Genomic DNA, 15,258 nt, shown 5'->3' on the forward strand with positions numbered 1-15,258 from the left:
AGTAAAAGTCCTCAAGGAGAGTCTACTGTACATCCAGAATGTATGTGATCCAGTTCAAACACATTATACCCAGTGATCCAGTTCCAACACATTATACCCAGTGATCCAGTTCCAACATATTATACCCAGTGATCCAGTTCCAACACATTATACCCAGTGATCCAGTTCCAACACATTATACCCAGTGATCCAGTTCCAACATATTATACCCAGTGATCCAGTTCCAACACATTATACCCAGTGATCCAGTTCCAACATATTATACCCAGTGATCCAGAGAGTACAGCGTTTTTATATGTAACATTCTGGTGCCTTTGTAATAGTTGCAGGGCTGGACTGGGACTACTCTGTTCCTGACTGGACTGGGACTACTCTGTTCCTGACTGGACTGGGACTACTCTGTTCCTGACTGGACTGGGACTACTCTGTTCCTGACTGGACTGGGACTACTCTGTTCCTGACTGGACTGGGACTACTCTGTTCCTGACTGGACTGGGACTACTCTGTTCCTGACTGGACTGGGACTACTCTGTTCCTGACTGGACTGGGACTACTCTGTTCCTGACTGGACTGGGACTACTCTGTTCCTGACTGGACTGGGACTACTCTGTTCTTGACTGGACTGGGACTACTCTGTTCCTGACTGGACTGGGACTACTCTGTTCCTGACTGGACTGGGACTACTCTGTTCCTGACTGGACTGGGACTACTCTGTTCCTGACTGGACTGGGACTACTCTGTTCCTGACTGGACTGGGACTACTCTGTTCCTGACTGGACTGGGACTACTCTGTTCCTGACTGGACTGGGACTACTCTGTTCCTGACTGGACTGGGACTACTCTGTTCCTGACTGGACTGGGACTACTCTGTTCCTGACTGGACTGGGACTACTCTGTTCCTGACTGGACTGGGACTACTCTGTTCCTGACTGGACTGGGACTACTCTGTTCCTGACTGGACTGGGACTACTCTGTTCCTGACTGGACTGGGACTACTCTGTTCCTGACTGGACTGGGACTACTCTGTTCCTGACTGGACTGGGACTACTCTGTTCCTGACTGGACTGGGACTACTCTGTTCCTGACTGGACTGGGACTACTCTGTTCCTGACTAGACTGGGACTACTCTGTTCCTGACTGGACTGGGACTACTCTGTTCCTGACTGGACTGGGACTACTCTGTTCTTGACTGGACTGGGACTACTCTGTTCCTGACTGGACTGGGACTACTCTGTTCCTGACTGGACTGGGACTACTCTGTTCCTGACTGGACTGGGACTACTCTGTTCCTGACTGGGCTGGGATTACTCTGATCTTGACTGGACTTTGACTACTCTGTTCCTGACTGGACTGGGACTACTCTGTTCCTGACTGGACTGGGACTACTCTGTTCCTGACTGGACTGGGACTACTCTGTTCCTGACTGGACTGGGACTACTCTGTTCCTGACTGGACTGGGACTACTCTGTTCCTCCCATCCAGGAAACATACAGGTGGGGAGTAGGACTGCCTGGAGCCCTTCTCCCCAATCCTCACTCCCAAATCTCCATTGTCTGAAACCCCACCCCTCCAAAAAATGAAAAGGGATTGTTCTTATTTCTACTGCCAAAAACAGAGATCCCTTTCCCTTTAAACAATGGAAATAGTCCTGGAATGAGACCAACAATTCTATTAAGTTTGTCCAGACAGTATAAAAAAGTGAGGGTGTGTTTTATTGAAAAGTTCAGTCCAGTGTATGTTTCAGAGCAGAGGTTAGAGAATTCTCCAGTTGAGTAAAGTGGCCCGGCTTTGATAGTGGATGGATGTGGATGGATCTGGCGTGACCTCCGCTAAGCACTAGTGTGGGAAAAAGTCTCACATACTCAGCTTCAATGAGCTGACAAACAGAGGCAGTTAACGGGACCTTCTGCCTAGTAAGTCCCCAAGCCCAGCTCAACACACAGTGACACACTGAAACCAGGATCAAATCTGTGTTTTCTTTCCCACTCGCTGTCACTCGTCCTCTATTTCACATGATCTGGCATACAGTTCACTGAACTGTTTGGTACAATCTCTTAATATAAACGCCCGGCTGATTTGTAGTAAAAACTAATGCAGTAAGCAACTAATATATCAACATACTAGGCTCATCCTACTGAGAACGCATCACCTAATGCACAATTGCGTTGATTTCCGCTATTCATTCATGTTGGTACAGCGTGTCTGGAAAGATGTTGGTACACACGGAAGTCTGGAAAGATGCTTATCTTCCTCAATAGCATGAAAAGGTGAAATGAGTACAACATCCTGGCATTTAAAGCATTAAAGCATTAAAGCATTTTTACGCAATCCCCAAATGCCTACTATTTATGGGTATTCGGACACGCCCACTGAATCCTATGATCCAGTTCTCTCAAAGCACTTTGAGTCCTTGCACATCGATCACTGACTCACCTGACAGATGGATGCTGAGAGCGGAATGGAATCTCTCTCTTCCTCAGTGTTTTCCTCACTCGTTCTCTCTGCAGGAGATCTTCTCCAGGCCTGCAGTGTTTTCCTCACTCGTTCTCTCTGCAGGAGATCTTCTCCAGGCTTGCAGTGTTTTCTTGGTGGAGGTGACTAAAGCCACCTTATGGATTTGGAAAGCTGAGCGACACCTCACATGGGGAAGTGGAGCGCTCGCCCCCATTAAAACTCATGCGTGTTTCATGTTTATTTTTCCTGTCTACCGCCAACGTGTAGCCTGTGGAGTCCTCGTTCTGTGTTTTTAGTTTTTATGTGCAGGTTGTTCTGTTCAGAGTCCCTGCAGAGCAGCCAGTCTCTTAGTTGCGGGGGTGGATGCGGTTTGAGTTGATAAAGCCTTTGACAAAAACAACTCACGGCCTAACATTATAATTAATCAGCCACAACAAGCAACTAGGCTAACCCAAATCACACTATAAACTATTTCTAAAACAAGGTGAGGAGGAGGCTTGGGGCTGTCTCAGGTGGCAATACACACACTGCATTAACGTTGGTTTTTTTACAGGAAGGAAAACATGTGATTAGAAACAACTCCAATAGGATTTAAGGCACTCCGAGGCCCTTTTCCTGGAATGGAACAGACTGGCAACAGGAAACTGAGAACAAGCAGCTTTCTTCTGCATTGTTCCTACGGCGACAGGATGTCGACAGCGTCCATTTTTTCTCCTGAAGGCTGAAGTGAGAGGGAGGTGAATCCCAGAGAAAAGAAGACAGGGAGAGACAGAGATGATTGCTGCCTCACAATGCCTTCCCTTCGTATCGCCTACACACTGCCACATCTCCAACAGAGCACGGGAGGAAAATAGAACAATGGTTGTTCCCTAGAACTGCTTATAAAGATAGCAAGGAGAAAGGCAGCAGCTTTATTTTTGGTAGAGACAGAGAGAGAGATGGAGAGAGAATTCCCAGGGCATGGATGGTAGACATTCCAGCTGACCTGCAGTAATACACCTAACTAGGCTAATTAGCACACGCCCAGTCATATGAGATCGAGAGTACAGAGCTTTCCTCACACAGACCGCCCTTTCATATGGCTGGATCGGCCCTCGCACTGCGTACAGACGTCAATTCAACGTCTAGTCCACGTTGGTTCAACGTCATTTCATTTAAATGATGAGGAAACAACGTTGATTCAACCAGTGTGCTGGAACTCAAGCAGCCACCCGACACATGTCAACATATCAACACATAACTATATATAACACACGCCAGAGGAACAGGCCTGTTTTCTACTGTGTATTCACAAAGAGGTCTGAATGCTAAGACACAGCTAAGACAAGTATAACACCCCCCCCCCCCCCCGGATACAGTACACAGTGTTGAGAGGCGGGCTGTACTGAACTGTACCTGTGAGAGGGACATGTGGGGCTCCGAGGAGGACAGGCTGTTCTGGCTGATGATGCTCTTCTCCAGAGTGTCCACCTTCTCATAGGTCCGTTTCTGACGCACCATGCCCTCCGACGCCAGGGGCGAGAGGGGCACGTCGCCATGGGTACTCCCGCTCCCGGTCCGGTACAGAGAGTGGTTACTGGCGCTGATGTCCTCTCGGGAGGCGCAACGGCCCCTGTACTTCTTCGGGGAACCCAGGGGGGAACGGGTCCGAGGTACAGAGCTGTCAGACATCTCAGTGTCCAGGCTGGCCTTGCTGCCACGCAGGGTGTTAGATCGACTCACCACCACCCGCATCTCTGCCATCAGCTTCTCATTCAGGGCACTGAGCTCCCCACTGCTGCCCACTGAGCCTGGCCGGCCCTGCCCTGTTCCCCCAGCCCCCCCTCCCAGGGCTCTCCGACGGTTCTTCCTCCTCAAGCTGGGCGAGGGCCCGGTGGAGTAGCCGGAGTCCTGGTGGGTGACGGCGGCCGGCGCTGGGTACTCCTGGGACGCCACACTGTTCTGCCGGCTGTGCCGGACGTCCATGTTCTTCCTCACGCTGGTCTCCAGGAGACGCCACGACTGCTTCTTCTCCAGGCTCACCTCCTTGGGCCTGGGCTGGTTCACGACTGGGCATGGGGATGGAGAGGGGGGCAGGTCAGGGTCTAGAGCAGGGGCCTGCTCTGTCTGGATAGGATGGGATAAGGGGCTCTGCTTGCAGGTGGCAGGGTCCACGTTGACCATGTGTTTGATGCACTCCCGTCCAGCGGGGCTGTACTCTGTGGCGGAGGGATTCCTCTTGTGTTTGGAGGCCAGGTGAGAGGCTGGGTATTGAAGCAGCTTGGGTTGCTGCTGGGTCTGGTGGTGGGTCTGGGTCTGGGGTTGGAGGACCCTCTGCAGGCTGGTGGTTGGGGTGGAGGACCTATTCAGGAGGGCGGCCCCCTCCACCTCCATCGGGGGCTCATCATAGATAGGTGTTTCCATGGGTGGTTCATCATAGATGGGCGGAGTGGCACCGTAATGGGGGGAGGAGGGCTGGGGGGTGCCAGCCTGACACCTCTGTGGAGTCTGGTAGACCTGGCTGCCAGTGGAGGGCATCACCAGGCCGAAGTTACCGTTGTCTCCCTTCTTCAGGTGGAAGGCTTGCTTGTGGTCCACAGGGGCAGCCATCTTGCCTGCAGGGCTGGATATGGGTCTGGGGCTGGGTCTGTCTGAGTGGACCTGGTACACAGCAGGGCTCCCAGGGCTGAGAGTGTTGAGGTGCTGGGTGCTAGTGGGCACCACGGACTGGTTCCTGCCAATGCTGTTCACCTTCACCAACATGGCTGCCTTCGATCCAGGAGCTGGCTGCCATCTTTGACCTGGGTCCCTGGAACAGAAGAGAGGAAGATTTTTTTTTAGTGAAAAATAAAACAAATATTTATACATCAGGGATGGGCAACTTTGATGGCGGGTGGGGGCCAAAAAACATCTGAACATCTTTAAGGGACTGCAGTGGCTCACCGGTCTGTGTACCCACATCCTTACCCAAAGGACTGACTTCCCTGCTGTACATAGAACACACTCAAAGACACCAAAAATGTGGGATCAAAAATGTATGATATGTACACATGCACACAGCACTATAAACACTGGCTTAGACCTGTTTGGTGGGTAAACAAGACAGATGACTGTTCAATGGCAACTTGCTCATATGCAACGGAGAAGAAAGAAACCTGTGACTGGGATGCCAGACCTGGCCAGAATCCCACCTGCACATTCCCCTGCGTTTCAAGCTTTAAACCCTCTGACCTTCCACGGTTCAGAGAGGGAGATAGGTCTCTAGGTCTGACAGTACTGGCAACCAAGGTGTTTATGAAGGACAAACCACTTGTTAACCGTGTTTATCTCATTTTGTGAGACTATGAGAGTGTATGGGAGGCAGGTATGAGACTGTAGGTTACAACGGTGAGACAGGTATGAGACTGTACAGGTTACAACTGGGAGGCAGGTATGAGACTGTACAGGTTACAACTGGGAGGCAGGTATGAGACTGTACAGGTTACAACTGGGAGGCAGGTATGAGACTGTACAGGTTACAACTGGGAGGCAGGTATGAGACTGTAGGTTACAACTGGGAGACAGGTATGAGACTGTACAGGTTACAACTGGGAGGCAGGTATGAGACTGTACAGGTTACAACGGTGAGACAGGTATGAGACTGTATGTTACAACTGTGAGACAGGTATGAGACTGTACAGGTTACAACTGTGAGACAGGTATGAGACTGTACAGGTTACAACTGGGAGGCAGGTATGAGACTGTACAGGTTACAACGGTGAGACAGGTATGAGACTGTACAGGTTACAACTGTGAGACAGGTATGAGACTGTATGTTACAACTGTGAGACAGGTATGAGACTGAAGGTTACAACACAACTTGAGATGGATCTGATTTGACGCAGTGCGACTGTGAGATTGTGCTGGTTAAGTTTCCAACAAACATGGCCATAGTGTGAGTACATAATCAGGGCATAGAAACTCAATTAATCTTACGAGCTATTAATATTACTTAAAGAGACTGTCACAATGAAACAATGGAAACACTTTTCTCAACAAAACCCTTACTCAGCGTATCAAACAGAAGTACCCACACACACACACACACACACACACACACACACACACACACACACACACACACACACACACACACACACACACACACACACACACACACACACACACACACACACACACACACACACAAACACACAAACACACACACACTCATTTTCCAGAACATCACGGTCATGTTTGTAGGGGAAACACAACAGGAAAAGTTTGTTCCAACGTTACAGTCTGCCAAGTGAAGCTGTCAAAAGTACACACACACACACACACACACACACACACACACACACACACACACACACACACACACACAGTTGAAATCGGAAGTTTACATACACCTTAGCCAAATACATTTAAACTCAGTTTTTCACAATTCCTGACATTTAATCCTAGTAAAAATTTCCTGTCTTAGGTCAGTTAGAATGACCACTTTATTTTAAGAATGTGAAATGTCAGAATAATAGTAGAGAGAATGATTTATTTCATCTTGTATCATCACATTCCCAGTGGGTCAGAAGTTTACATACACTCAATTACTATTTGGTAGCATTGCCTTTAAATAGTTTAACTTGAGTCAACAGTGTCGGGTAGCCTTCCACAAGCTTCCCACAATAAGTTGGGTGATTTTTAGCCCATTCCTCCTGACAGAGCTGGTCTAACTGAGTCAGGTTTGTAGGCTTCCTTGCTCGCACATGCTTTTTCAATTCTGCCCATACATTTTCTATAGGATTGAGGTCAGGGCTTTGCGATGGCAACTCCAATATCTTGACTTTGTTGTCCTTACGCCATTTTGCCACAACTTTGGAAGTATGCCCATAGTCTCACAAAGACCCATTTGCGACCAAACTTTCACTTCCTGACTGATTGTCTTAAGATGCTTCTTCAATATATCCACATAATTTTCCAACCTCATGATGCCATCTATTTTTGAAGTGCATCAGTCCCTCCTGCAGCAAAGCACCCCCACAACATGATGCTGCCACCCCCGTGCTTCACGGTTGGAATGGTGTTCTTCGGCTTGCAAGCTTCCCCCTTTTTCCTCCAAACACAATGGCGGCCATGATAGAATAGTTCTATTTTTGTTTCATCACACCAGAGGACAGTTCTCCAAAAAGTATGATCTTTGTCCCCATGTGATGTTGCAAACCGTAGTCTGGCTTTTTCATGGCGGTTTTGGAGCAGTGGCTTCTTCCTTGCTGAGCATGTCGATATAGGACTCGTTTTACTGTGGATATAGATACTTTTGTACCTGTTTCCTCCAGCATCTTCACAAGGTCCTTTGTTGTTCTGGGATTGATTTACACTTTTCGCACCAAAGTACGTTCATCTCTAGGAGACTTAACGCGTCTCCTTCCTGAGAGGTATGACGGCTGCGTGGTCCCATGGTGTTTATACTTGTGTACTATTGTTTGTACAGATGAACGTGGTACTTTCAGGGGTTTGGAAATTGCTCCCAAGGATGAACCAGACTTGTGGAGGTCTACAATTTTTCTGAGGTCTTGGCTGATTTCTATTGCTTTTCCCATGATGTCACGCAAAGAGGCACTGAGTTTGAAGGTAGGCCTTGAAATACACCCACAGGTACACCTTCAATTCAATCAAATTATGTCAACCTATCAGAAGCTTCTAAAACCATGACATAATTTTCTGGAATTTCCCAAGCTGTTTAAAGGCACAGTCAACTTAGTGTATGTAAACTTCTGACCCACTGGAATTGTGATACAGTGAATTATAAGTTAAATAATCTGTCTGTAAACAATTGTTGGAAAAATGACCTGTGTCATACACAAAGTTGATGTCCTAACCGACTTGCCAAAACTATAGTTTGTTAGGTTGTTGAAAAACAAGTTTTAATGACTCCAACCTAAGTGTATGTAAACTTCCCACTTCAACGGTACACACACACACACACACACACACACACACACACATACACACGCACACACACACACACACACACACACACACACACACACACACACACACACACACACACACACACACACACACACACACACACACACACACACACACACACACACACACACACACTGACCACCCGAACCACGCTCATGGCTGTGTTTTCTCCCATGTTCCCTCAGAGGGCAGTGGAATGTCAGGCCCTAATCCTGCATCAATGCCCTGGGTGTTCTGGTCCTTCAGTGGTGCAGCCTACTCACCCTCCCTCAGACCCCAGATCAGCCCTATACACTCCACAAGCAACCGGATAATCTCCCCGACAAGCTAATCTAACCAGCACTGAACTCCCCTCACCCCAGACCCTTTCTTTCAAAAGACTGTTCAGACTATAGCTAAACGTTACTGTAAAAACAGCGTAACCTCAATGAATCCACCCCTCCACCTCTCAGCCAGGAAACCCACCATTACCCATCCAACATAGGCAAAGACATAGGAGACAAGCAACACTGTGGGAAGGCAAAGACATAGGAGACAAGCAACACTGTGGGAAGGCAAAGACATAGGAGACAAGCAACACTGTGGGAAGGAAAAGACATAGGAGACAAGCAACACTGTGGGAAGGCAAAGACATAGGAGACAAGCAACACTGTGGGAAGGCAAAGACATAGGAGACAAGCAACACTGTGGGAAGGCAAAGACATAGGAGACAAGCAACACTGTGGGAAGGCAAAGACATAGGAGACAAGCAACACTGTGGGAAGTAAGACATTATCCTGCCTAATAGTTGTTATCCCCATATAGCCTCTGATAAGTACAGGACACCATATAGCCTCTGTTAAGTAGAGGACAACATATAGCCTCTGTTAAGTAGAGGACAACATATAGCCTCTGTTAAGTAGAGGACAACATATAGCCTCTGTTAAGTAGAGGACAACATATAGCCTCTGTTAAGTACAGGACAACACCATATAGCCTCTGTTAAGTAGAGGACAACATATAGCCTCTGTTAAGTAGAGGACAACATATAGCCTCTGTTAAGTACAGGAAAACACCATATAGCCTCTGTTAAGTAGAGGACAACACCATATAGCCTCTGCTAAGTACAGGACAAAACCATATAGCCTCAGTTAAGTAGAGGACAACACCATATAGCCTCTGATAAGTACAGGACAACACCATATAGCCTCTGATAAGTAGAGGACAACACCATACAGGCTCTGTTAAGTACAGGACAACACCATATAGCCTATCAGCATATCATGCTCATTTAGGTCAAAGCATTGCCTGAGTAAAGATGTGTAATGGGGGGGATGGAGGGGGGTCTTTGTCCCCTAAAAGATCAGAAGGTAACTTACCCCCTCCCTGTGTCCCTGTGTTGGCGCGGGACAGCGTTGTAACGGCGGGGGTTCCTTCAGTCCCCGTGTGAACGCAGCTACAACCCCTCCTCTTCAAAACCAAAAGAAAACAAACAACCTGTGCCAGCGCGTCTCAGAAGGATGATGGATGTCTTGTGTACCGCTGTGAGTGTCTTCAGTGAAAACACAAGAGTCAAGACTCCAGAGCTCTTTACAGATACTCTTAATTGTAGCCTGCCACCAGCGTCTGAATTTAACTGTGGAGTTACTGAGAGGGAAGCAAGAAAAACAAAGGAGAGAGAGAGAGAGAGAGACAGAGAGAGAGAGACAGAGAGAGGAGGAAAGAGAGAGAGAGAGAGAGGAGGAAAGAGAGAGAGAGAGAGAGAGAGAGAGAGAGAGACAGAGAGGAGGAAAGAGAGAGAGAGAGAGACAGAGAGGAGGAAAGAGAGAGAGAGAGAGAGACAGAGAGGAGGAAAGAGAGAGAGAGAGACAGAGAGAGAGAGACAGAGAGGAGGAAAGAGAGAGAGAGACAGAGAGAGAGAGACAGAGACAGAGAGAGAGAGAGAGGAGGAAAGAGAGAGAGAGAGAGAGAGACAGAGAGGAGGAAAGAGAGAGAGAGAGAGAGAGAGACAGAGAGGAGGAAAGAGAGAGAGAGAGAGGAGGAAAGAAAGGCGGGGGCTGGTGCTGTAGCCCTTCTCCTTCCCTAGTGTTACAGTAGCTGGTATGTGATCTGTTCCAGCTCAGCCCCTCTCCTCTCTGATAGAATCTCAGCATGTGAGTAGCCCATATTAATATATGTAGCCTTAGAAATAAGGTTAATGAAATCAATAACTTGCTAACATCAGATAACATTAATATATTAGCCATTTCTGGGACTACTTAGATAATTCCTTTGATGATACAGCAGGAGCAATACAAGGATATAACATCTATAGAAGAGACAGGAATGCTTATGGGGGAGGTGTTGGTACAGTGGCTTCCGAAAGTATTCACCCCCCTTGGCATTTTTCCTATTTTGTTTCCTTACAACCTGGAATTAAAATAGATTTTGGGAGGTTTGTATCATTTGATTTACACAACATGCCTAACACTTTGAAGATGCAAAATATTTTTTTAGTGTTGAAACAAACAAGAAATAAGACGGAAAAAAAACGGAAAACTTGAGGTTGCATAACTATTCACCCCCTCAAAGACAATACTTTGTAGAACCACCTTTTGCAGCAATTACAGCTGCAAGTCTCTTGGGGTATGTCTCTATAAGCTTGGCACATCTAACCACTGGGAGTTTTGCCCATTCTTCAAGGCAAAACTGCTCCAGCAGTTGGATGGGTTCCGCTGGTGTACAGCAATCTTTAAGTCGTACCACAGATTCTCAACTGGATTGAGGTTTGGGCTTTGACTAGGCCATTCCAAGACATTTCAATGTTTCCCTTTAAACCACTCGAGTTTTGCTTTAGCAGTATGCTTAGGGTCATTGTCCTGCTGGAAGGTGAACCTCGGTCCCAGTCTCAAATCTCTGGAAGACTGAAACTGGTTTCCCTCAAGAATGTCCCTGTATTTAGTGCCATCCATCATTCCTTCAATTCTGACCAGTTTCCCAGTCCCTGCCGATGAAAAACATCCCCACAGCATGATGCTGCCACCACCATGCTTCACTGTTGGGATCGAGTTCTCGGGGTGATGAGAGGTGTTGGGTTTGCGCCAGACATAGCATTTCCTTGATGGCCAAAAAGCTCAATTATAGTCTCATCTGACCAGAGTACCTTCTTCCATATGTTTGGGAAACACCAAACATGTTTGCTTATTTTTTTCTGGCCACTCTTCCGTAAAGCCCAGCTCTGTGGAGTGTATGGACAGATACTCCAATCTCCGCTGTGAAGCTTTGCAGCTCCTTCATGGTTATCTTTGGTCTCTTTGTTGCCTCTCTGATTAATGCCCTCTTTGCCTGGTCCGTGAGTTTTGGTGGGTGGCCCTCTCTTGGCAGGTTTGTTGTGGTGCCATATTCTTAATTTTTTTAAATAATGAATTTATGGGTGCTCCGTGGGATGTTCAACGTTTTGGATATTTTCTTATAACCCAACCCTGATCTGTACTTCTCCAAAACGTTGTCCTTGACCTGTTTGGAGAGCTCTTTGGTCTTCATGCAGCTTAGTGGTGTTGCAGACTCTGGGGCCTTTCAGAACAGGTGTATATATACTGAGATCATGTGACAGATCAAGTGACACTTAGGTAATTGTTTGCACCAGATCTCATTTAGGGGCTTCATAGCAAAGTAGGTGAATACAGACTGTATGCACGCACCACTTTTCCATTTGATATTTTGTATAATTCTTTGAAACAAGTCATTTTTTTCCTTTCAATTCACCAATTCTGACTATTTTGTGTATGTTCGTTACATGAAATCCAAATAAAAATCCATTTAAATTATAGGTTGTAATGCAACAAAATAGGAAAAATGCCAAGGGGGGTGAATACTTTTGCAAGGCACTGTACCATCCCACTGACTATACCAACATTAGAAACACATTTCTAAGACTGAGTTGCACCCTCCCTTTTGACCTCAGAACAGCCTGAATTTGTTGGGGTATGGAGTCTACAGGGTGTCGAAAGTGTTCCACAGGGATGCTGGCCCACATTGACTTCAATGCTTCCCACAGTTCCATTCTTGAACTTGGTTCTATTTGTGACGCATGACGTGCTGCAAGTCCAGCCTCTCCATTCTCCTCATTGGTTTTTAGGAGCATATACCCATGTGGGTGATTGTTGAGCAAAAAAAGAATATGAATAAAAACAACAACAGTGTTGCAGTTCTTGAAACAAACCTCCTTTACCTAACCACCTGCCACCTATTACCGTAACCCGTTCAAAAACACTTCAATCTGTGTCTTGTCCGTTCACCCTCTGAATGGCACACGTACACAATCCATGTCTCAATTGTCTCCAAGCTTTCACCTGGATTCACCTGGTCAATCTATGTCATGGAAAGAGCAGATGTTCGTAATGTTTTCTACACTCATTGTATATTCAGAGACATATCCCTGTAATGCTTAGAGAAAATCTCATGTCAAGTGTTATCGAAGTGTTGTGGTTGCAGGTTCACCTGCCTCGTCTGAAGCCTATTATTTTAGGGTGTTGTTATAGGCCACCAAGTGCTAACAGTATCTAAATAATATGTGTTAAATCCTTGATATGTGATGTAAACAGAGAGGTCCACTTTCTTGGGCACCTGAACATTGACAGGTTTTCATCAAGCTGTGATCTCAAGAGGAAGCTTCTCACTGTAACCAGTGCCTGTAATCTGGTTCAGGTTATTAATCAACCTACCAGGGTGTTTACAAACACTACAGGAACAACCTCATCCACATGTATCGATCACGTTTTTAATAATACTGTAGAATTTTGTTCTAAATCTGTGTCCGTACCCGTTGGATGCAGTGATCACAATATAGTAGCAATATCCAGGAAAGACACATTTCAAAATGTTGGGCCTAAAATAGTGTATAAAATATTTTGCTCTGAGTCTTATGTGGATGATGTTAAAAATATTTGTTGGTCTGATATGATTAATAAGGAGCATCCAGACACTGCACTTGATGAATTTATGAAATTGCTCCTTCCAATTATTGATAAACATGCACCTGTTAAGAAACTGACTTCAAATGACCTAGTGGCCTCATGGGTGGAATGTTATTAATATTTTTCAGAATGTAATAATGAATAAATAAATGTAAAAAATACCACGTTGAAAATCTGGTGTTTCTCTGTCAAACAGTTTTGATATATTTCAGTCTTCTGGAATGTATATAAAGTGTAACATGCTGACCACACCGCCCGCGTCATGTGCGAGAGCGTTGCAAAATGAATGTAAACATACAAGTTATTCAATCTGTGCACCCACACTGCTCGCACACGTCAACGAGCATCTGCATAGCCAGGCACTAAAAATAGAACTTGGTTCTATTTGTGACGCTTGACGCGCTGCAAGTCCCGCCTCTCCATTCTCCTCATTGGTTTTTAGGAGCATATACCCATGTGGGTGATTGAAAGATGAACGGAGGTCCACACTCCAGTCCAGTTGGTGGTGGTAATGCACCTTAAAGTTGGTTGCCAACCGCCATATAAAGTCCAAAGAAGAAGAAGAAGCCTGAAGGAGGAGAGATTACTAGAAACTAACTCGGTTTACCCTTTTATCAGTGGATTAATTGTCAGAGTAGAGGACCTTGTGCATTTCAGGTAAAATAACAACCCAGTGTTTATATCCCATGACAAAAAAAGAGATGGGGGGAAAAAGGAGTGGCTAATAAGTCTACCTGCACATCTGACTCAACAAAAATAAGAAATTGTATTATTATGAAGCCAAGATCAATTATATATACATTTTTGAGTATATTAAATTAAATGATGGTCAGAAAGACAAACTCAACTCCATCTTTCAAGGAATCAGATGGTTTATTCATCACAAAACCATTTGATGTTGGCAATTATTTTAATTATTACTTCATTGGCAAAGTGGGCACACTTAGACAGGAAATGCCAACAATGAACAGTGAGCCATCGTATTCATGAATAAATAATGAAAGAAAAGCATTGTAAGTTTGAATGTTGTAAAGTTAGTGTGGGGGAGGTGGTAAAAATGATTGTAATCGAATGACAAACCTCCTGGCATTGACAATTTAGATGGAAAGTTACTGAGGATGGTAGCAGACACCTATCAGTCATCTTTAATCTCAAATCAAATTTGATTTGATTTTACGTGTCAAAAACAACAGGTTACTGTACAATGCTTACTTTACAAGCCATTAACCAACAGCGCAGCTAAAGAAATATTTACTAAATAAACTAAAGTAAAAAATGAAATAAAAAGTTACAATAAAATAACAAGGCTTAACAACAAGGCTTAACAACAAGGCTATATACAGGATAGTCAAGGTAATTTGTACATGTAGATAGGGGTAAAGTGACTATGCATAGATAATAAACCGTAGCAGTGTCACGATCGTCATGGGAAGAAGTGGACCAAAGCGCAGCGTGGTACGTGTTCATTCTATTTATTTATTAACTGAACACCGACAACAACAAAACAAAATATGAACTGCATGGCAAAATAACAACTAGTGCAAAATGAAGAACCCACAAATGAAAGAGGGGAAAAAGGACTACCTAGGGATGATTCCCAATCAGATACAACGATAGACAGCTGCCTCTGATTGGGAACCACACTCGGCCAAAAACAAAGAAATAGAAAAGATAGAAATAAAGACACTAGAATGCCCACCCTAGTCACACCCTGGCCTAACCAAAATAGAGAATAAAAACCTCTCTATGGCCAGGGCGTGACAAGCAGCAGTGTAAAAACAAAGGGGGGTGGGGGGGGGACTGGAAACCACAGGGCAGCTCTCTAGGTCTTCTACTCTTTTTACCAATGACCTGCCACTGGCATTAAACAAAGCCTGTGTGTCCATTTATGCTGATGATTCAACCATATAAGTGTCAGCAA

General features: G+C 45.6%; 1 protein-coding gene across 3 annotated transcripts in view; it reads right to left on the reverse strand.

Annotated features, from left to right (window-relative positions):
- The window catches only part of LOC109868911 (rho GTPase-activating protein 39), a 152,232-nt gene that overhangs the window by 37,352 nt on the left and 99,622 nt on the right, over window positions 1-15,258 (reverse strand). For 2 of the 3 annotated variants that reach the window (XM_031803599.1, XM_031803601.1), the window contains exon 3: window positions 3,850-5,242. In XM_031803599.1, the coding sequence (XP_031659459.1) occupies window positions 3,850-5,242 (1,393 nt within the window). Of the gene's footprint in view, window positions 1-3,849; window positions 5,243-9,761; window positions 10,037-15,258 lie in introns of those variants that run through there. The other variant, XM_031803602.1, reaches the window with a different exon arrangement.

The sequence above is a fragment of the Oncorhynchus kisutch genome, linkage group LG24, assembly GCF_002021735.2.
Source record: "Oncorhynchus kisutch isolate 150728-3 linkage group LG24, Okis_V2, whole genome shotgun sequence".
Taxonomy (NCBI): Eukaryota; Metazoa; Chordata; class Actinopteri; order Salmoniformes; family Salmonidae; genus Oncorhynchus; species Oncorhynchus kisutch.